Here is a 23,380-nt window from a genome sequence, read left to right as displayed (position 1 = left end):
TAGACCATGCTTCAGTAAAGGAGGAGACTACTGAGCTATGCCACAGCCTGGAGAAATCTCAGATGAGCTATGCTGAGCCAGCGACGCCAAACTCAAAAGAAACCGCACACTGTAGTATACTTAGTGACATTTTGGGAGACCCAAAACTAGAGGGGACACTAAACATTGAACAGACTTGGCTAGTTCTGGGGGTTGGGGACAAAGATCAAAGACAGAGGAAAGAAGCATTGGAAAGTGATAAAAAACCATTTCTGTTTTGATCTGTGTTGTGACTGCAGATGCATGGCTGAAGAGTCATCAAAATATGCATAACTGCATGCTAATAATGATGAATTATACTGTCTTCATATGAAAAATCCTCTCAAGGACAATTGCCTCTTTGTCAAAAATACCTTTCCTCTCAGGGGTTTATTGAAACAATATTCTCACCTATTACTTTAAGAACTCAATGAAACTAAGAGCAGTTTCATTTCTAAGTACCCAGTTTGCCAGAAGGGCATGCAAGGACTTCTGTAGATGTTAGTGACCTGTTTGTTTTGCAGAGATCTGTAAATGGGAGCAGTAGTCTGGGGACACAAACATAGACATCAGGGACAAAGAAATAAGAGCAGACGACAGCTAGGCTGGCGTCTGAACAATGGTGGCATTAACTAAGTGCCCCACTATCATCTGCTTCTGGTGCCATCAAAGCTGATTAGCGCTCACCTTTGTGTGTACCATACAGTTTCTAAAGATTGTCACATCTGCCACTTCAGGTAGACTGGCTGCGGCATCATCGTTAAAGGCTGGGGCGTCTAAGAGCTCCCCCATATGCCTGCAGTTCTCTTGGCCCTCGCCCTAGATGGACTTTATTTAAAAGGCATGCTAATTTAGCGTGCTGTCTAGAATTGTTTTACAGGTAAGGAATCTGAGTATTTTACAGTGGAGAAACTGCTGTGGGGTTGTCTGAGATGTCTGTAAAGAGCTTGCTCTGTGAGTATGGGGGCCTGAGTTTGATCTCAGAACCCATATTTAAAACAACAACGACAACAACCAATGCTGGGGGGCGGGGAGATGGGCAGATTTCTGGGGCTTGCTGGCTGAGCAGCTTAACTTACATGAGACCCTATCTCAATGAAAAGATGAACAGCACAAGAAGCTGTTCCCTGGTCTCCATTAATACTCTCACCCGCATGCACACACACACACACACACACACACACACACACACACACACTCTACAGGAAATTTATTAGGATCACTGACATAATAAGTATTTTCGAGTCCCAAATTCAGAGTTGACATGTTCTGGTCTGAGTTCTGCTCCTCTCTCTGCTGCTCCACACTGGTGACATGTCCTTTGGGAACACGGTAATTAAGTTAATAGACTTTTACAACAAATCTTCACATCCTGCATGGACCAGAGAATGGAAGAATTTAGTTGGCTTCCTTTGTTAATGCCAAACTCCTATCATTAAAAATTGCTTCATGTCCAACTTGGACAGACACTTTGGAAATCAGTATGGCGATTTCTCAGAAAATTAGGAAACAATCTAATTCAGAGACCAGCAATACCACTTTTGGGTATATGCCCAAAGGTTTCTCAATCATGACATAAGGACATGTGCTCAATTATGTTCATAGCAGCATTGTTCGTAATAGCCAGAACTTGGAAACAACCTAGATGCCTCTCGACTGAAGAATGGATAAAGAAAATGTGGTACATTTATACAATGGAGTATTACTCAGCAGTAAAAAATAATGGCATCTTGAAATTTGCAGGCAAATGGATGGATCTAGAAAAAAACATACTGAGTGAGGTAACCCAGACCCAGAAAGATGAATATAATATGTACTACTCATAAGTGGATTTTAGACATTAGGAAAAACCACACTATAATTCACAACCCCAGAGAACCTTGACAACAAAGAGGACCCTAAGAGAGACATACATGACTCTAATAGGAAGGAGAAAAGGACAAGATCTCCTGAGTAACTTGGGATCATGAGGGTCACAAGAGAGGGTAGAAGGAGATGGGGAGGAAGAGAGGGGAGTGGAGAAAGCGCTTAAAGAAAAGCACTATAAAAACAATAAAAAATAATTGATAAAAAAGAAACAACAAAATAACCCTGCTTCATGTCAGGTAAGCAGTGCATGTCTGAGATCTCTGCAGTCAGGAGACCGAGGCAGGAGGATTATGAATTCAAGGCCAACCTGGGTTGCATAAGGACATCCCGTCTCTAAAACTGAAACACAAAACAAATAAACGACCTTTTTCACTGTTCTTTTTACTAGTACACTAGTTTGGAGGACAGTGTGTAATCTTGATTCTTCTGTCGGCTTCCTGTGTTTGGATAGTGTCTGAAGACACGAGAACTATGTATATGCTATGATGTGTGCCTTCCGAACAAAACCTCATCACTGTAAACATGAAAGGGGTGATCTTCCAACAAACACAAGACTATTTATGTCACAAACGAATGCTTTTCTCCTGACAGCATCGAACTCGATGCTCCTTAGTTGCCTCCTTTCATGCAAAATAGTGGAAACCATCTTTCCGGTCTAACTTATCTGGGCTTCCTTGTCTCTATGGTCCTGAAGGTCTCTACACTAGTTCTGGGCCCTCTGAGCTTTTTCTTCTCTGTATCCTCAGCATCACCCAGAGCCTGCTTCATCAGTGATGCTCAGGCTGGGTCTGATTGGATTGGACCCAAATGCACTCACCAAGATCTTAGCTGTATATCCTGGAAGGCCACAGGCAAAAGCTCTCCATGAATCCATTTTTCTCTTTGAAGCTGTGTGCTTAGCCCACCTTCCATTTTCCTTACCAATGACTTAGAGGAGAATATTTTCAGGCTCCGAAAGCAGTAGTGTGCTAGTGGACCCTGTGGTGTAGAAGGAAACAAGGCTCGCACTCTCTTTCTTCCTGTTTGACTTCTCAAGGGTGAACGGTGATGAATCTTAGTCCTGTCTGATTGAAAGCAGGTTTTTGTGTTTCTGTCCCGTCAGAATGCTCACCACTGAGCATTTAGTGTCTTCTTACGGCGTGATGAAAAGCTGGGTAGTCTCAGAGTCTGAGACCAATTCTCTGGCTGTTTTGAAAACCTTAGTATAAGGCGTATTTATATCATATTGACATCATCTATGAGAGAACGTGCTAAGAACTGACTTCTAGCATCATCCATCGACTCAGCTCAACTTTATATTTGTTCCAGACACACAAGGCAAACCCTTCCTTCTCTACAGTCCCCACGGCTCACTCCTTAGTTAGCCCTCAGTCCCAAGCTGACGGATGATCCTTCGCCCTTTGGGAGTGGGCGGGCTGTCTTTTTCTCCAGGCTGTGAAACCCCCAGGACAGTGACTGAGGGACTTTCTTTGGTCTCTTCATTGTGCCTGGCACTGCCATGAACACACAAAGGATGTTGGAAAGATGCTTTAAGCCCGGAAGGTGCTCAGCTTACAGTACAAGCTTTCCGAGGCTAGATGGCACTGTTGCTAGAGCCAAATCAGGTCTGGGAGGCCAGCCCGAGATGGAGAGGAAAGGGAGCCTGGGGCCCTGCCTTGCTGAGTTTGATTCTCACTCCTGGCTTGCAGTGATGAGTGGCTCCCTGCTGGCTAACACAATGTACTTTGCCATTTTCTCTGCACTTCATACGCACGACTTCAGACTCTCTTTGCAACCTTTTGTGGCTGTCAGAACTGTTGTCTCAATTCTAAACGTTTTCAGGGCTTTGAGACAGGGCCCCTCCGTGTATCCCAAGCTGGCAGCAAAGTCATGATCCTCTTGCCTGGAACTTCAGGTGTGTGCTATCAATCAAAATTAAGAGGGCTACTGTTGATCTTGAGAGCAAGAAGACATTAGCTACTACAGAAATCTCCATAAAGCAACAAATGGTTGAGATGCAAATTTATGTAAAACAGGAGAGAATCAATGTCTGTTCTTTGTGCCTTCTGATTGTCTCTACTCTCCCGTTTCATCTCAGGATGATGAAGATAAACTGACCTGGAAAGACCGCTTCCCAGGATACTTGATGAACTTCGCCTCCATCTTGTTCATGGTAATTTCTTTGAGGGACCACCTGGCTGGGACTACATGCACTTTGATCCTGTTCTGAGTGTGTGTGGTATGGGTTTTTTTTCTTTTTATGCTGTGGAATAAGAGGGGGCTGACCTAGGTGTGGCCACAGTACTGAATGGTGGAGCTTTCCGATACTGAGGTTACTGACAATATATGACTAAAGTTGCAATGTCCTTGGAGCGGGATGTGTTCTTGGCCAAGACAAGAACTTGAAGGAATAATACAAAGGAGCTGGCTGCATAATTGTGGTGGCCCTTTTGGGTCAAGAATAACTCTCTTCTGATGCTGACAGTGTCTGGAAGCCACAGCAGAGAGCCAGCTGGGCTCAAAGTCTTCAGTGTCTCTGTGGAGGCTGTATTTCTTTTTCTTTTCTTTTCTGTGACTGTGAGAGCATTTTATTTGTTTGCTTGTTTATTTTGAGACTTAATGATGTTGGCAGTGTTGGGAAAAGCAGAGGGAAGAGTATAAGATTGACTCAACAGAACACGGCATATCAAGTTGCAGTAAGACTAAGCACCCCCCCATGTATTGAGGCTGGGTAAGGCAACCCAGTATGAGGAATAGGGTCCCAAAAGCCTCTAAAAGAGTCAAAGACAGCCCCTGCTCCCACTGTTAGGAGACCCACAAGACAAAGCTACACAACTGCTACTTTTATACAGAGGGCCTAGGTCATGATGTCTTTGAGCCCTCTGGCTCCTACAATCCTTTCTCTCCCTCTTCAGCAGGATTCCCCGAGCTCACTCTAATGCCTGACTGTGGGTCTCTACATCTGTTTTCACCAATTGCTGGATGAAGATACTCTCTATGGGCTAGACACCAATCTATGAGTATAGCAGGCTATCATTAGGTATCAGTGCATTGACATTGTTTTCCTCCAGTGGTGTTTGTCTCCATTCTAGGTCTCTGGGCCACCCAGCCTCTGGGTCGTGGCACTCGAGGCATTGTCAGGCGTGGGCTCACTCTCATGGCATGGGTCTCAGGATGAGCCAGTCATTTGTTGGTCATTCCCACAATCTCTGTGCCACCCTTACCCCATCCCATCCCATAGGCAGGACAGACTGTAGGTCAAAGGTTATATATAAATGGCTGGGTTGATGTCCCACTCCCTCCACTGGAAGCCTTGTCTGGTCACAGAAGATGGCCAGCCAGTTCAGATTACATATCCGCAATTGCTAGGAGTCTTAGCTGACATCATCCATGTAGATTCCTGAGAGTTTCCTTTGCACCAGCCAAGATGCTTGGCTTCATAATGAAGACCGTGGGCATAGCAGCTCAGTTATGTGTGGACTGGACTATGTATGCAGCGCAGAAGAGAAGATAACTACTTGGGTTTCAAAATCTGCAAGAAACACCATCATTTGCTGGGCCTACAGGCAAGAATTAATCCTGACCTGGCTTGAGCTCATTTTTTTTTATTAATATTGGCATCGTAACTAATGGGGACAGGACACATGTAGTCTCAGAAATTTAAAACATGCCAGGCCTGGTGCCACATTCCTATAATCCCAACATTCCAGAGGTAGAGACAAGGGGATTTCAAATGTGAGGCCAGCCTGGGCTACACAGTGAGACCCTGTCCAAAACATAAATGTTCTTAGCTTATCAAACTCAAGACCTTCTTCTGCAGACGAAGGGCAGAGTGGTCAAAGATTTGCAGTCTAACTTTGTTTTTCTCTTACTGCCAAAGAAGCCCGAGGAACGAGAGGTTCTTTAAGAGTGCAGTGGGCTGCAGCATATTAGATAGGGTGACAGGAAGTTGAATCAGTTTAGTGCTCCAGAGCCTCCCGCAGGGCACACATCGCTGTTAGGAAGTTCATTCACCACTGAAGGAGTATTTAATGAATGCAGTTGTGTGCCAAATGCTGTTTCTCCGGGCCCAGACAAAGCAGAGAACGAAAGAAAATAACAATAAAAAGGGGTTTATAGGCAAGGTCAGAGTGGTGGTGCACACCTGTAACCCTGGTGCGTGGGAGGCTGAGACAGGGGGATCTGGAGCTCATGGCTAGCCTGGACTGAAAATAGAGATATTTTAAACATTGTGCATGTGATAAGTTGATAAATAATAAACCCAACATCCACCGTTAGTAGTGGTGGGTGAGGATCTTGTCGTACAACTGGAATTGAGTGGAAGATACTGGATAAGTATGTTTTGTAGTCTTGTTAAAGCCCTCAAAGGCTGCCAGGATAGTAAGAGCACTGGGCTGAGATCTGGAGGAGGTGTAGGAACAACAGAACAGACATCTTTGTACTAAGGCTGCTCTCACTTCAAGGACATATTCCCATCTAGGCAAGGCCTTGGCTGGGGTGGTTCTATGGGAAGCAAGATGTGTGAAAATAAAGACTATGTCCAGCTCAAAGTTCACTAAATTGTTTTAAACCGCAATTCACCAAAAGCTGGTCTCAAAGTACATAAAGAATCACAAACTCGTCGGGCAGTGGTGGCGCACGCCTTTAATCCCAGCACTCGGGAGGCAGAGGCAGGAGGATCTCTGTGAGTTCGAGGCTAGCCTGGTCTACAAGAGCTAGTTCCAGGACAGGAACCAAAAAAGCTACGGAGAAACACTGTCTCGAAAAATCCACAAAAAAAAAAAAAAAAGAATCACAAACTCAGGGAAATAGATAACTCAATAAAAACTCAAAAAAACTACCTCCATGGGCACTACACAGAAGAAGAGCTCCAGTGGCCAATCAGTCTACATTAGTATTCATGGAAATTCTAATTTAAGCCATGATGAAACACCATATGCACTCAACAGACATCTTGTCATTAAGAAGTCTGTCAATAGCAAGTGTTGGGAAAGATCTAGATCAAAAGAAACTTGTACAATGCTGGTGGGAGTTCATTTGAGAAATTATTTAAAGATGCCTCTAGAAACATTCTGGCATCACTTAGTAAAAGCGAGACTTAAAGCCTAGAGCCCTGAAATTCCACGCCTAGGTGCGTGCCCTAGAAACCCTTATGTGCACACGCAGCAGAGTACACACAGGGGAAAAGTCTGTGCGGTACTGTTTATAACAGCCCCAAACTGCCAACAACCCCTACGCCTATCCCCTCGGGAATGGATAAATAAACCGAGATCTATTTACACAGTTAAGGACCACATAGCCATGAAAACGAGCAAGCGAATCATGCTACAGAGCAGCACGGGTGGGAAAAGAAGGGACAAAGAATATACACGGTTTGATTGTTATCAGGCAATGTTCAGAAGGAGGCGAGCCGAGATGGCAGGTTTAAAGATGCATTCCTAAGTCACCGTATAGTAAAAGTAAAGAAAGAAGTGACTGCCACCCAACTGAGCAGCCTATTAAGACTGAAGGAAGAACCTGGATAAGAGATCTTGTGTTTGATGTGAGGCAGGCAGGATACATTGGAGTTTGTTTTTACATCTCTGTGTGTGTGTGTGTGTGTGTGTGTGTGTGTGTGTGTGTGTGTGTAATGGAATGTTCTATATGTTCCCAATAAAACAAAATTTAAAATCACAAATGCATCTATTAAATAAGTCAAAGGAGGAAGTCTCATTAAGATTTTAGCAAGGATCTGTAATAGGAGAGAGAACCACGCTGGTATTTTGGAGTCAGAAGGAAGAGTGAGGAAAAGGACTCCAGGATACGGCGTCTGGTAGGATGCCCAGTGAGAAGAAGGGCAGTGAACAAGAACAAGGGGATGTGGTTATGGCTGAGATACAGCAGGGGAGGCCATAGGGAGCTAGGGGTAGAGCAAGGAATGGGCTCACCCTGATGGGAAACTCCCTAGAGAAGGGTTCGCAGTGGAATCACACATCTGACGTGCAGTTCTGGGTGCTATGGGAAATGCTGGTAACGGAGGCAGGTGTGGAGGGGAGGGGCCGTCAAGCAGGAAGCTGCTGTGGTGATTCAAAGTGTCCAAGAGTGGACCAGAAAGGGTTCAGTCATGCCATGCAGAACGGAGAAAAGTTACCGAGCACGTGGTACGTGCTTGTACGTCCTACTCCTCCACGGGCTGAGGTTGGAGGATTGACAGTTTGAGAGGTGTTTTACCTGCCTGTTGCTTTACTACAAGATCAGCTCCCCAAGAGAAGTCACTTTCTGTTAGTTGCTTTGTTTGTATTTTTCTCGCCACCATCTCCCTGACACCTAGCCTTTAGACAGCTGTTCGGACTGAGCAGTAAACAAACCACAGATGGATGTCAGAGGCAGCTGTGACACAGTGACAGAGCTGTCTGTTTACAGGAGCCACTGTCACATTCTGTGCCCCAGCCTGAGCCCCGTTCCACTGGGTTAGCAGAGGCTGCCGCTGCCTTGAGCGGTTCTCCGTGCATTCTAGAAAGTTCTTCCTCCTCCATAGTCTTTTTTCCAAGCTTCCCTGCTAGCGAACCCTTTAAACATCAGCAGAGTTTTCTTGCTCTCCCCACTTCTTTCTGTAAGAGCATCCCAGACGCTCATGACCTGAAACCTGCGGCTCAGCCCAGCTACTTCCCAGTTCATCCTTTTACATGTGCACGATGATTTTTGTAACATCAGTTCAGGATGCGAGTCCCAGAATGTGGGGACCAGGCAGTCTCTCCTTCCTAGCTCTTTCACAATCTCAAACTCTATATCCAGGCTTACACTGTCTATTAAATGTTTTCCTCATGTCTCTGACCAAATGTCTGAGAGGAAAGCAGCTTAAAGGGGCAAGATTACTTCAGACTCCTCTCTGTTGCTGTGGTAAATCACCAAACAGAAGCCATTCAGAGCAGGAAAAGATTTATTTAGCTTACATTTCCAGGTCACAGCTCATCGCTGACGACAGTCAGGGCAAAACCATGAACAGGAACTTGAAGGAAACTGTGGAGAAATGAAATGGTACTGTTTTGCTCACTTCAACATAGGCTAAGCCAGCTTTCGTATACCATTCCAGAACCACCTGCCTAGGGATGGTACCGCCCATGGTGGGCTTGGTCATCCTACATTCCTTAGTAATCAAAACCATCCCTCAAAGACATATCCACAGGTCAGGGAAATTCTCAGTCAAGGCTTTCTTCTCAGACAACTCTAGGCTGTACTAAGTAGACAACTAAACCTACCGAGGACAAAGGTAATAATTCTGTTTGCTTTTGCCTGCTGTTTCCCCTCAGTTTAAGAAGGGATGCAGTCTCTGATAGCAGGGAAGGCATGATGGCCACATGTATCTGCAGCCAGGAAACAGACGGAGCACTGGAAGTAGCGAGGGACTAGCACTCTTCAAAGCCCACCTCCAGCGATTTATTTCTCCTGCAAGGCTCCTTCCTAAGTGTTTCACAACCTTCCAAGTATTCCAACAGCAAGCCTGTAGGGACACTTCATACTTACAGCACAACACTTTGCCGTATTTTTCTATACCCTAAAGGTAAAAGTTTAGGATCAAAATGCAAAACCACTACAGGCTTGCATAATGTGTCCCTGTGTAGTGTAGATATGTCATTTATGGCTGAAAACCCGCAATCTTTAGCAAGCAGGTTGCAGGTATGGAGCCCTGCTAAGGAATTGTGTTATCTATAGAATGTGGCACGTGACCAAGCTCCTTTATCCTAGCTGTGGGAGTCAGACCCAAAACATGATGTGTCCCAGTGGTTTAGAGGATTACGTATCAGAAATATTATTGGATGCCTTTAAAATCAATAAATCAGCCACGAATGGTAGGGATGGCATTGGAGTTCATGGCAAGAGATGTGAGATCAAAGGTCAGAATGGGAATGTGGTCTTGGTTCCACACGGCAGGGTCTAGTCATAGATCATCATGAAATCTCATTTATAGAAGGCGTGACAGGTATAAGGATTATTCCAAGTGAAGAGGCACATTGAACAGTGACATGGAGAATATATAGTGGGGCATGATGTTGATGGTGTCACCATTATCCATTAATACCTCAACTCTGCCTTGTTCCCTCTAGTTCTCAAAACATCCAAATTGCTGGTGCTTGGACCTAAGTTTCTTTATGCACAAAGCTGAAGGTAAACAGATAAATAGATGGGCCACAAATGCTACAATTCTTTCATCTCCACTGTGATCCAGGAGTCATGGGGGATAGAGGGATAATACAAACCCGGTGACCAAGAGCAAAGGACTTATTTTTTTTCCACACCTGTTTCTTTGTCTACAAAACATTTAGCCATGAGTTCAGGTTGGTGTTTCCTAAGCCTGGCAGCTCTGTGAAACTAGAGATGTTCTACGAAAGCCCAATGGGAAGGTTCCTGGTTTCTGCCATGGAGTAGACAAACCAAGACCAGAGAAATAAAAGTTTGCAAAGAGTAGGCGAAGGCTAGAGATGGCATTGGAGGTGATGCTGTGGTTGGGGGAGAGGAGAGCAACTGAGAAGAACAGTGTCACTGGCTATGGTCGTAAGTCAGGGTCTGGAGTTGTGCTGAGGTTCTTTATGTCAATCAAGCTCATAGTTGATGGAGCCTCCAGGGCCATGGACTACATCACACTCCCTCCATTCACACTCAGAGATGCCCAGGAGAGGATCTCTTTCCATCTCCCTCCCAGATGACCCTAAACCAATGGATATTCTGGGCATTTCCCCTGGGCTTCTCCCAACACCAAACTAAATGCATGTGTGCACATGTGTGCGTGAGCGTGCATACACACACACACACATACACACACAGGATTGCTCCTCCATGCCCAGCCTTTGCCACCTCATCAATACTCCCATTGCTGGTCATCACTGTAGAAGTGATTTGAGGTGGGGGGAGGAAAAGAATCTCGCACCACATTTTCTAGGCTCTAACTCTCAGTCAGTGACAGTCCCAGGGGACTGGGAAGTGAATCATCTACATTGTTGGAGCAGTGTGATGTCATGTTTAAGTTTCCCCCCTAAAACAGTTGTCCCTCCCAGTCCTGCAGGCTGCTGTTGCTGCTGCATCCCCATCCAAAGAGAGGCCTCCCTTCTGTTATCCTCGCAAACACACACACACACACACACACACACACACACACACACACACACACACATTGCAACACTATTTTTTGGCTATAAAAGACCTCCCGGCTGCCTTTCTTACACCACAGCCCACAGGACAAATGCTAACATTGATAAAGCATACCAGGCTAGGCAGCTCAGTCTCTCACTAGCACCTCGGCTTCAGCATGCTGGCACCCCAGAGGTCTGCATGGGTCTATATGCTGGCGCATCTGTAACTCATTCCAAGCTCACCACAGTATCATTCCCATCGCCTGCAACACACTGTTCAGACCTCTTCTGAGCCCTTCCCTCTTCTCTCTGCTCCCCACATCTCTTCTCCTCCCCTCCAGAATGTCTCCTCCAGCATTCTTTTGTATTCCAGGGGAAACTTCCACCTGTCCTCTTCTCACCCCACATTTTAAACAGCCAGTACCCCTGTCCCTTCGGTCCTAGAGACCAACTGGTACCTGAAAAGTCTCAGTGGCGGCAAGGGTGAAACATGACTGCTCTTGACTGAAGCAGGGCCCAGTGGGAGCCTGTTCCTGGCAGAGGCCTCCATCTATCTGCCTCTTGTCGACCATTGATTGGGAACTCTTGCTTCTGGCTTCCTAGTACTTCCACGGCACTGCCCCTGCCTTGGCTGGGATGGCAGAGGGGCAGAAGACATGGGAGGGTGGGTGCTGTAGGTCTAGAGGAATCCCTTGCTCTTCTGTTCTAGAGGAGGTACTGCGGACCTTGGAGAACCAGGATCCAGAAGACCTCCTTGGGACAAAGGAACAAGAGATTTGTACATCACATTAGTATCTGTGACTTCCATTCCCAGGTGCCTGGAAGAGAACCTGGTCCCTTTATTCACCTCATCCTGTGCCAGCACCACTCGGATGATCTCTTTTCTTGTCTTCTGTGTTCTCAACGTTTTCCTCCCATCTGGCAAGCTGTAACTCACCCCTTCTCAGCTCCATTGCCAGCAGCTCCCTATATCCTTTAATGGCTGGTCCGACTCCGCAGCTAGTCCTGGTCCAAGCCGATCTCCATGCTGTGTTCCCTCGGCAGCTGTCTTCATTTAGCGCCCAATAATCTCACACCTGCTACTATGGCATAGGACTTTCATCTTATCTCCACAGAAGGGTAGAAAGTTCTAGAATAAAGGAGATGAGGAAGTGTTCTGCACTCCGTAGCATTCAGGATTCTCATCTCTGTGTTGTGTGTGTTTGAGGCTGTTGTGATCTGATAAAGTGAAGATGCTCCACCTTTTAGCTGCCTTACCACTCAAGAGTGCTACATGGGAATTCAGCGGCTTTACAAAGGTCCTGCAGGTCCTTTGTTGCCCACCCAGTAATAGGGCTTCCTAGTAGCTGGTGTGAACAAAGGGTAGGTGTTCAACAGTTGCCTGCTGATGTGTTTTCCTGCTCAGTGATTGCCCCCTTCTCCTGTCTCCTCTGCACAGATTGCCCTGACATTCTCCATCGTCTTTGGGGTCATTGTGTACCGGATCACAACTGCGGCTGCTCTGTCCCTCAGCAAGACCACACGCTCCAACGTCCGGGCAACAGTGACTGCGACAGCCGTCATCATCAACCTTGTGGTCATCCTCATCTTGGATGAGATCTACGGTGCTGTGGCCAAGTGGCTCACCAAAATCGGTACTGTGTCACAAATCCTCTTTGCCTTGGGTCATCTTGAATGTGCTCGGCTCAGTGTGGCAAGGTGTTTGCTAGGAAGGACCCGCAATGATAGAGGGGATGGAAGAGGATTTTGTGCATTTGACTTGTAAGAATGAGGAAGGATGATGACTGGCCAAAGGGCTTCCCTTTAGCAGGAATCCTTCCTGTACTGTGCAGGTCTGAAGTCAAGAACCTGTACTGACTGCCTTGTGCGGCACAGAATCACTCTCCCTTTTGTTAAATCTATGAGGTCTATTTTACTTTTTTACCTCAATATAGAAACAAGGCAGATTCAACATTTCCTGTTAGAAGTTACAGAACTCTGGCCCTCCTTATTTTCCCAGGAGCGTGTATAAAGTGAAGAAAGCATCTTGATACTTGAACCTGAGAGGGTCTTATCTGGCCTCTCAAACCCACACATTCCCCAGGCTCTAAGCAGACTTCAAAGAGGCCTAGCAGACTTCCCAAGCGTCGAGCCAGTGAGGATAATGTCATGGCCTCCACATTCAGACGTGTCATTTGAGCCGGGACCTGCTGTTGCCTGAGACACATTCTGGCATTCCTGCTCATTAGGAGGGGGAGGGCCATCATAGAGACCCTTCCTTGTGTCGCTTATCCTGGGTGGCCCGCATTCACCCCCTTCTCTTTGAATTGGGGCTTTCCTTCTTTATTCTAGGGACTGGACAGTCCAGGCTCTCACTAACCTCCTAGGGACGGTTATGCTGTCCCATTTACTGCCTGGTTAGGGTGACAGCTAATTCAGACAGTATGCCATGAGGCTGTGAGATTCTGGAGGCTCCTCTGTAGCTGCCTCCCTGCCTCACAGCCTCTACCATAAGGTTCACACAGTGGCACCTACCTTTGTTGTCCCTGCTCATCTAGGAGCCTGCCCTCTAAATGAGAGTGACAGCTCCGTTCCCTCAGAGTATCTGACCATTTGCTATCGCTTGTGTTCCTCCACAGCTTCTTGAGAAAAATCAGAGGGTGTTTTTAACTCAGTGTCTTTGGTAATGTGCTGGATGTATACCGTGTTCTGTGGAACAGATAGCAGAAGCACCCCACTTTCCAGGACACTCAGGGAGGCTCGGAGGTGGGCACATTGTGGGAGAGTAGCCGGTGCCCAGCAGGCATTCGTCAAGGAAAGAATGACAGAGGGGAAGCTCACGGCAAAGAAACAAGAAGAGGAAATGCCAAGGCAGGGGGATCAGAAAGGCACAGTGAGAAGAGCCTTGTGGGCCATGTGGACTGCTTGTAAGAATTTTGGTGGGTGTAAATACCAGCAGAGTAGAAAGACCCAAGCTAGATATACAGGGGAGAAAAGGCATGACACATTTATAGGAGACCAAAGAACCCGAGTTTGGTGGCGGTACTAAGACCCATGGCAGACCCAGGGCACAGTGGAATGGGAAATGGAGTCTAGGAAGTTGACTGGCACCCGCTTTTATCTTTTGGTAGAGGACCTTCTATGTCAGGCTGAGGACTCCGGTTACTTTTATAGACAATGGAATGTGTTGCTTTCATATGGGCTTCGGTGAACAGCATGGCCCTTCAGTCCTGACTGCTGAGCTGGATGAGAAGTAAGATCAAAGCAGAGATGGGCAACTATCATCATGCAAGCTTTAAAACTAAAACCTGCTCCCCTGCCGGAGGAGGTAACTCAGTAAGGGAGCCATGGCAGTTCCCTACTAGCAAGCTGCTTGCAGATTGGCTCTCTTGATGGCAGGTTACAGTGCCGGGAAGAGGTCTGTGAGGGTTGGGACTTGGAGTGCGCAGAATACCCTCACAGCAGACACTTTGCCCCGCAAAATGAGTGACTCCTCTTAACTGAAGGAGAACTGCGGGGCCAAGGTCGGGCCTTACAGTGGACCACTATCTTCCATGAGAAGAAACAACAGAAATGGAGAGGAATGCGCCTGTCCCCTGCTGGACCCAACCCAGGACCATAGTGGAGTTTTTGAAGAGCAGCATGATGAAGGTTTACGTTTGTAAACCTCCCCAGAAAGGATCGTGGGATGCTAGGAAGCCACGGAATAGAGGCAGGAGGCAGTTGCTCCTGTAAAGATTAGTGAGTGTGTGTGCAGGAAGCAGAGATGAGGGAAACAGGAAGTCCATGTTGGAGTAGAAATTTCTTCCTGGTCCTATAGATATTTTATTTTTCTTATACAAGACAAAAGAGAAAGTGATCAATAATCATAATGTATAAAGCCTTATTAATGCATATCTAGTGAACACCTCCCATGTGCAAGGCTGGACATAAACTGTTATTTAAGGTCATGGGGTGGGGATATGGCTCAGTGGAAAAATCACTTGCCTAGCATGCAGAAGATCCTAGATTCAATCATTAGCACCTCTCTCTCTCTCACACACACACACAAGATTGAACATACATATCCACATTTCCCATATTGCGAACCTATGCCTGTTGTTTCTAACTCTTTTCCTTACCCAGAAATCTCAGTCACTCAGTTAACAAACTGTTAAGCCACTTCCCAGTGTCCCATGAAAATCAGCAATAACCTTAACTTATTCTTAAACACACACACACACACACACACACACACACACACACACACACACACACACACACCTTCCTTTTAGCCCACACATGGTTCATGAGCACTGTATGGTCAACAGGGAAGTGGATTTTCACTTTACTAAGGTTAGAACTCAGATTCTACTGTCTGTGTTGTTTTGGTCTAAGTTTGTCACCATCTGCCATGCAACGGTGTACTGAGTCTCCACACAGGAAGGAGTTCATGAGGGAATTGGTCTGGTTGTTGCTCCCGACTGTGTTAGACTGGATGCTCCCAGGAAGCTCAGAGAGGAATGGCTGTGTAGTGGAGAACCCTGAACTGGGGTCTCCAGCCAAGAATTTGAGTTCTGGACTTGGCTTCCTCTCCCTCTGATCCTAGACCATTGAACAGCAGGGACAAAGTTGTATCAATCCGTCACGCCCCTTCAATCTCTCTGTCATTGCCTGGCTGTACTATACTGCTTTTATAGTCTCATGATTCTGGCCTCATCTTTCCTTTCACCTCTCTCAGGCTGCAGCTCGTCAGAGCCTTCCTAGCTGTCCTGTCTCAGGCCCTGAGCTGGAAGCATTGCTCCTGCTCATTCTTCTTGGGGAGCTGCCCTTTGCCCTTAGGTAACATATGGAACAATGTTTGAGCTTCTCAACCACCCTCTTATCAATTTGTATTCTTCTACTCCAGACAATCCACTGGACTCATGGTCACCCCAGGCCACCCCGTGAGTTCCTTCTCTCATACCTGGCCTCAAAAATTTGCTTCCTTTCAAACCCTCGCTTGGACACTCAGCCCTCAGCGATTTCCCCCTTTCTCAATCTTTCCCTCACATATTCATCCATCATCTGTCTGTGGTGCCTTGTATCAGTCACAATTCTGACAAAGTGGCGGTGGATACTCTTGTACATTCCTGATGTTGCTATGTTTGTCATGAAACAGATGTGCAATAGACAATAAGGAAGAACACTGCATGGCATATAAGGAACAAGCATTGTGGTACAGAGTGGCCTGAGGGCCATGCACACTGGACCCAGGTGGCCAGGACCATTCCTATCCTGCTGATCGTACTGTAACTGTGACGTGAGTGAGAAGGGAGCAGTTGCCGGCAAGGACCCAGGGAGGAATGATGGAAAGATACAACATGGAAACCATAGTCACAACTGGGAATAAGTGCAGAGGGAAAGTCCCTTCTATGTTGATCACATACCTCGTTGCTTCTGTCTGAATGAGGTTAGATTAGACTGAGATACGCTGAGGCAACACGGTCATGTTTACATTCTAGCTGTTCAATGTTTATGTGCTCTTGTTCACATTACGTATTTAATGTAGTTTGAGATGACTCTTTGCTGCAAGACTCAAGGACCCAGATTGATAGAGGTCATGGAGGACACTATGTCAGGAGAAAATGAGGGCTGGGGGTCCCCTAACAGCAGGGTCATCAACACTTCCGCACACAGCTCACTAGCTCAAACAAGTTCAACAACGGAACAATTAAAATGCATGTTCAATTGAGTAACTGTTGATCTTGACTGTCACTTGATTGGGTTAAGAAGTGCCTGGACGGATAATAAAGTAGACTGCTAGGTATGTCTGTGAGAGCGTTTCCAGAGAGAACTCAATAGGGAGGAAGAACCACCCTTGGCGTGAGCAACACTATTCCATAGACGGGGCACGGGCAGAATGAAAGGGAAAGCAGAAAGGCAGCTAACATGGGCGCTCTTTTTGCTGCCTGGCTGCCGTGATGCGAGACGCTGCTCTGAGATCCCAATGAAAGCTCTGAAACTATAAGCCAAAATAAACCCTCCTCTCGATTCACATTTCTCTGCCAGGTGTTACCTCACAGTGACAGCCTCATCCCTACCCCACCCCCACCCCACCACGACTATTGATTAGTATACAAAGCCCTTCAGTTAGGACAGGTCTAGGCTGCAAGGCCCTTGAGCGCAGCGGCTCTTGAGTCTTGCACAGTGCCTGCTCATGGTGATCTTAGCACCCATCTGCAGATTCCAGTCAGTGAAATGCTTTCCCTCCTGCATCCATCACTCACAAATAAGATTTTCATGGCTCACCTACAGGTTCAGCATACTGCCAGCCACAACAGAGGCTGTTGTGTGCTTGTATGTACCCATGGTCTCAGCTCTGTTTACCTAAAAACGACTCCCGGTAAGTACTGAGGTAGATACAGAAAACATAAAGTTGGCCCAAGAGGATATAGATGGGCAGACACAACAAGGAAGTCAAGACTTCAGGTTTCCTTGATGGCAAAGAACACACACTGAGACGCTCACACGGTGTAGGTATACCCACAGGCAGAGGTGTGGTTTCAGGGCTTTCCCTAGTCCCTGTGGGGACACAGAGCTATCGATAATGCCACTTTAACGGAACGGCAAGTGTGCCAGGCTTAGGGGCTTGTCCAGTCATTATTATGCTGGCTTTAGTGGCCCATCTGGCTTCCTGCCCCAGATCTCCTGATAGCTGGGGAGGTTGTGACTGGGTGCTTTGCTTGCCAGGTGCAAACAGCTGGCCCAAACAACCCTAACAAGTTCCTGAGAATTTCCTACAGGCCGTGTGATGGAAGACCAGTCGGGCCTATCTGACAACCACGCTTACCATAATATTTGTGACAGAAGACAAATTTTGTTAATTGCCTTGAAAGTGATCAACTCAGAGGTGGTTGATAAAAGCTGTAGAGGCCTCTCCAGCTGCCATACTAATAATGGCAACGGCTTGTGTGGGGGGAAAAAGGTGTACTCTGGAGCCACCACATCCCTGGTGGAGCAAGGACTGAGCTGAACCTAGAAGTATGCTGAGAAAGGGCTGGAGCTTGGGAGCCTTGTCTGAGAGTTCACTTGGCCATTCAAGGCTCATTGAACCACACACATGTGCAAGTTTGGCAAACTCAGTGGGGTTCCAGTGAGAAGGGGAAAGGGGTCTGTCTTAATCTTCAGCAATGTATTCTCTCTTAGAAGGACAATAGGTGACAGTTATGGGAAGAGGGTCTGGATCCTAGGGGACGAAGCTGGGACATCAGGTCTCTTGTTCACAATGTAAACAGCACATGGCTTAGGCATGGCAAGGGGCTTGGTGACAAGGGAAGGCCAGCTGGCCAGCTCCAGGCTTGCTTATCTCTGGGGTAAGGACCCAGAGTCTTTGAGGCAAAGGCACTGCTGAGCCCATGCATTTCATAGTAAAGATATCTCGTGTTCTTGACATATGCATAGGCACAGGTCTGGCTTGGCCTAGAAGGTGGCCTGTCCTTAGCCTGGAAAATCTGCTGATCAGAGGCAAGGCAGAGAGATGGCCTGGTTACAGGTTTTACACTGATCATGATGGCCTCCGCTGATTTTATACGACGTCTCTAACTTCAGCTTTGTTCCTCCTCTACTTCTTTTTCTCCTTTTCAAAGCCCTGTGCAAACTGCTGGTGTGCAGAGCTTTATAAGCCCCCGCCTGTCTCCATTGTACCTCTCCAAGTTGCAAGGTTGGCCTTATTATGGGCACAGGAAACACTATAACCCAGTCAAATCCATGTCTCCAAGTCTTAAGAAAGGGATTATGCTTATAAGCTGTTGGAACAAATGTTGCTGTGGCTCACACCTGAGTGTCACTGCCCCAGTGATCCTAGATGGGACTCAGATGGGATAAAAGAAGAGGGGAAAAGACCCAAGTCTCATTGAGTGTTGCCTTCCATGCCCCATCCCAGGCACTAGTAAGCATTGTGGACATTTCGCCCCACATAGCCTTGTGTTAGTGCTGGTGGCTGGCTGTGCTTTCGTGGTTTGTTTTGGTTCTTTAAGACAGGGTCTCACTATGTAGCCTGGGCTGGCTATGAACTCACTGTATAGTATATGTTGGCTTCCAACTCACAATCCTCCTGCTTCAGCCTCCCCAGTATATAGGCATACATCACCATGGCTGTCTTCTGTCCTATACTTCTTGAGGAGACATGAATAAACATTCATTTATACCATATATGGCATGGGCACAGACGAAAGGAAACATTCTGTCCATGTCTGGTTTCATAAACCAGTAAGCTTGTTGGCACTATTTACAAGGTATTCCTTCCAAGAACATGAGTGACCCAAAGGCAGCTACAGGACCGTAAAGGTCATCCTAGCATCAGTGATGACTCATGAGAACCATATTCCTAGAGCTCTGTGCACAGCACGCTGACAGTCTTTTCTGTTCTCTTCCCACCAATGTGTGTGTGTGTGTGTGTGTGTGTGTGTGTGTGTGTGTACATAACCATGAGGAAGGGCTTTGTGGATCTTGTAAGTTTCAGGAGCTTCCTGAGAATGATCGAATTCAAGGAAGTTGTTACCCAACAGCTTCCCACATTGCATTCACACTTTCCAATTGGCCCTTTGGCTTTCCTTACAGAGTGGGCAAAGCAGTTAATGTGTAGGCACGTCTAGGTGCACATGCGCACACCCACCTGCCACAGAGCTAACCCTGTACTGCAGCTGTAAGCATTTCATTATAGCAGAACAGATGTTCTCGATTCATGATGGGCCTGTAGCTCAATAAACTCATCCTATGTTGAAAATACCATGAGTCCAAAAGGAATTTAATGTACCCAGCGTAAGGACATCAAACATGACATGCCCTGTTCTGCCGGCTGCTCCCCTCATGATTATGCGGCTGACTGGAAGCTGTGGGTCACGGCCACTGCCCAGCAGCTTCAGATTGTAGCTGCCTGATGGTTCTTTTGTCCCTCCAATTAAAGAATTAAAAGATTGGAAAATAACTAAGAGAAAGTGAAAGAGAATTTTGTCTGCAAGCTTTGGATTCCTTGGATAGAAATGGAGCCCTGGAGCCAGGAGTCTGTTGGCACTAACAGGGTCTGGGTTTTTCTATGCTCCTACCAGTGACTTCCTTCCTGTTAGTCCCAAGGCATCAATGAGCACTTTCTGGTCCTGGGATTGGGCCTACAAGTATGGAAACAGCTGCCAATGGGATCCCCTGTCTTCTTGCAGGGGTACAGAAACAGCTGCAATGGGGTTCTCACTCTCAGGGCACAGATTCAGAAACAAATGCTGGCTGGGTAGATTGATCCCAAACCCCGTTTTCTTACTGGGGATATGGGGAAAAAGAAGCTTCCTGCAGATGAGGGCAAATGGCCTACTTTGGGGAAAATGGAAACCTACTGCAAGCAAAAGGAGGGTAGCCCTTCTCTCCTTTTTCCCTTCTCAGGGGCCCATGGCCTCACTGACTATAAATCCTTAGCCCAAGAAAAGTTTGAAATACAAAGTACAATTGCTTCTAAGTATGGCTTTTAATAATTGTGAAGATTAAATGTCACCAGATGGACCATCACAAATGGGGAACATATGTACATTTAACCTCCAAACAGCCCCAAATGGTGTAGAGAACCTTAATTTTTCCAATTTTATTTATTTATATTACTTTTACTAGACCAAGAACCTTGTTGACCTTTATTTGAAACTTTATTCCTCAGCTCAGTTACTTTCAAAGAATAAATTGTGTATAAACAAAAATGGAGACAACTTGAGTGTCTAAGGGGCTAGGATTAGTCATATTAGAGAGCTAAACTTTATGATAGTCACATAACATCTTGATGTAGCAAAACTATCTGATGGTCAGTTTAGAGGAGAAGAGGCTTATTCTGTTATTCTGACTTCTGGGTTCTATCCACCCTGGTGGGGAGGGCATGGGATACGGCATGGATAGGTGTGTGTGATGAGGTTTCTCATATCTTGATGAATCAAGATGCAGGCTGAACCAGAAGTGGGGTGGGGCTATCATTCTCAAAGGCCATCCCCTCCCCCAGCTACTTGTCTCCACCAGCCACACTTTTCATTCCAAAGGTTCTACAACTTTTCAAAAAACCACTAGCAGCTGAGGGCCAAGTGTTCAGCCAGAGTAGCCTGTGAGGGACATTTCAAACTCAAAGCATAAAAATCCTCAAGCAGAATGTTTAAGGGATATGGGGGAAAAGCAATAGAGGAAGACATCTGACATCCTCCTCTGGCTTCCCATGCATGCACATGGGTGCATGTAGCCACATACCCACATGTGACATACACATACACAGGCATGGACAGACACACACAATTTTTAAAAATTAAAAGAGGGGCCTGGAGGGATGGCTCTACAGTTAAAACTGCTTGCTCTTCCTTCAGTGGACCTAAGTTTGGTTCTGGACACTCATGTCAGATGTCAGAAGTTACCTCTGTAACTCCAGCTCCAGCAGATTCCATGCTATCTTCTGATATCTGTGGGAATCTGTACACACACCTGCAGACACACACACACACACATACAACACTGTAGACAGAGACTTCTGTCCCACTCAGTCCCCACAGCTGCTCAGTTCCAAAGAAACACACAGAAGCTTATATTAATTATAACTGCTTGGCCTATTAGCTCAGGCTTATTATTAACTAGCTCTTACAACTTAAATTAACCCATAATTCTTGTCTATGTTTAGATACATGGCTTTGTACTTTTTCTCAGTGAGGCATTCTCATCTTGCTTCCTCTGTGTCTGACTAGTGAATGCATCTCTGTCTTTCCTCTTCCCAGAATTCTCCTAGTCTGGTCACCCCACCTATACACCCTGCCTGGCTACTGGCCAATCAGCATTTTATTAAACCAGTATGAATGACAAATCTTTACAATGTACAAGAGCATTATCTCGCAGCACAACACACACACACAGATACACACACACACACACACACTAAATAACTAAATTATTTTTCTTAAGAAGTTGGTTCAGTTCATTTTGCATCATCCTTAGAAATCTCATTTAAATTCTTCCCAAGGTCTAGCCTTCCTCACCAGCCTCTAGAAGACCGGAGTAGCTGTGAGCTGAGCTGCTGCTGGTACTGCGCACTGTGTGCACCAAGATGACTTGAGGCTACTGGAGCAAGCTCTCTGCAGCTTCATTGTCTTGGTGCACACAGCCTTGCTGACATTTGTAGGTGGAATTGTGAGAGCTCTAGGGTCACAGCTCCTTGCTGGGCTGTCCCCACCCAGATGGCACTTAGGATGCCATCACCCCTGGGTTCTTTTGAAACATCTTTCTGTTCTGTGATCCATCTTCTCGGTGTGACCAGCTCCTGCTCAAGAAGGCACTTGACATGCAGTCTGGGGAGCCTTTCTGGGCTCCTGTCATTGCCTTTGTCTTGTGTGAACAGAAGCTGGGCCACATGCTTTGGGGGTCTTAGCTTGATTAGGTGTGCGTGCAGAGACACAAATGGCAGCCAGAATGACAGACTCATTTGTGCCTTTGTTCTTTTTTGAATAATTATTAATTAAATTTGTTATTTGCTGATTTCATACATGTGTGTATATGTATGAAACACTCTCTGATTTTTTTCACTCCCTTCCCCCTGTCAACCCTAACCCTACAAATCTCTTCCCTATATTCATTTTTTTCTTCTGTGACCCCCTGATGTATAACTCTGCAGCTTACTTTATGGAAGTGGAAGGCCTTCCCAACCTGAGCTAGTTGACCAACACAGCTTTTTCATTTCCCTACTCAATCACTGAAACGCAAGTCTCCCCTATTAGCCAGTAATGCTCCACCCCCACCCCAGGCCAGGCAGCACAAGCCTGTAATCCTAGCTACTTGGGAGGTGCAGAGAGGAGGCTCATGAGATCAAGGACAAGTTGGACAGCTTAATGACACCATATCTCAAAATGAAAAGTAAAAAGAAGCAGTGTGGTAGTGGTGGCACACACTTTAATCGGAGCCCTCGGGATGCAGAGTGACACCATATTCCTTCCGCACCTCTTCTTTGCCAGGAGCATCTTCCTTAGAATCATGCCCTTCGTCCTGATCCTGGCTGGGGAGGAGAGAGTGTCAACACAGCATCCAGGATCCCTTGCTCCAAGACTCACTGCTCTATCACACAGTATGGTTTGACAGTGGCCTACCCTCTCCAAAATGCAAGTTAGGAACATAACAGAAAAGCCCCGCTGTGCTATGGGACTGGTGAGGAGCTACGCTCTTGGAAGGAGCCCTTCCTTCTCCTCCACTGAACCTCAGGTGAGAGGTTGTCAGGGTTCCCTGAACTGTGTGCAGCAGGGAACACCAGTTGAGGCATTCTCAGCTCGCTTAGCCAATCTGCTGGTTGCCTAATTACCCAGATGGTGCCTCCCCTGGAGGTCACTCTCTTCCCATGGCAAGGCAACACTATTGTGCACGGAGATTCTCCCAGTCCCTCCACCTGCCCACTACCTACACATACCGAGGGCAGA

At 46.5% G+C, this 23,380-nt stretch overlaps 1 protein-coding gene across 2 annotated transcripts in view; it reads left to right on the top strand.

Annotated features, from left to right (window-relative positions):
* The window catches only part of Ano2 (anoctamin 2), a 362,201-nt gene that overhangs the window by 282,184 nt on the left and 56,637 nt on the right, over positions 1-23,380 (top strand). For both annotated transcript variants that reach the window (XM_075981962.1, XM_075981963.1), the window contains 2 exons: positions 3,965-4,039; positions 12,412-12,607. In XM_075981962.1, coding sequence (XP_075838077.1) covers positions 3,965-4,039; positions 12,412-12,607 — 271 coding nt within the window. The remainder of the gene's footprint in view (positions 1-3,964; positions 4,040-12,411; positions 12,608-23,380) is intronic.

Source organism: Microtus pennsylvanicus, chromosome 8 (assembly GCF_037038515.1).
Source record: "Microtus pennsylvanicus isolate mMicPen1 chromosome 8, mMicPen1.hap1, whole genome shotgun sequence".
NCBI lineage: Eukaryota > Metazoa > Chordata > Mammalia > Rodentia > Cricetidae > Microtus > Microtus pennsylvanicus.
The sequence above is the reverse complement of the archived record's forward strand: the minus strand, read 5'-3'. Positions and strand labels throughout refer to the sequence as shown.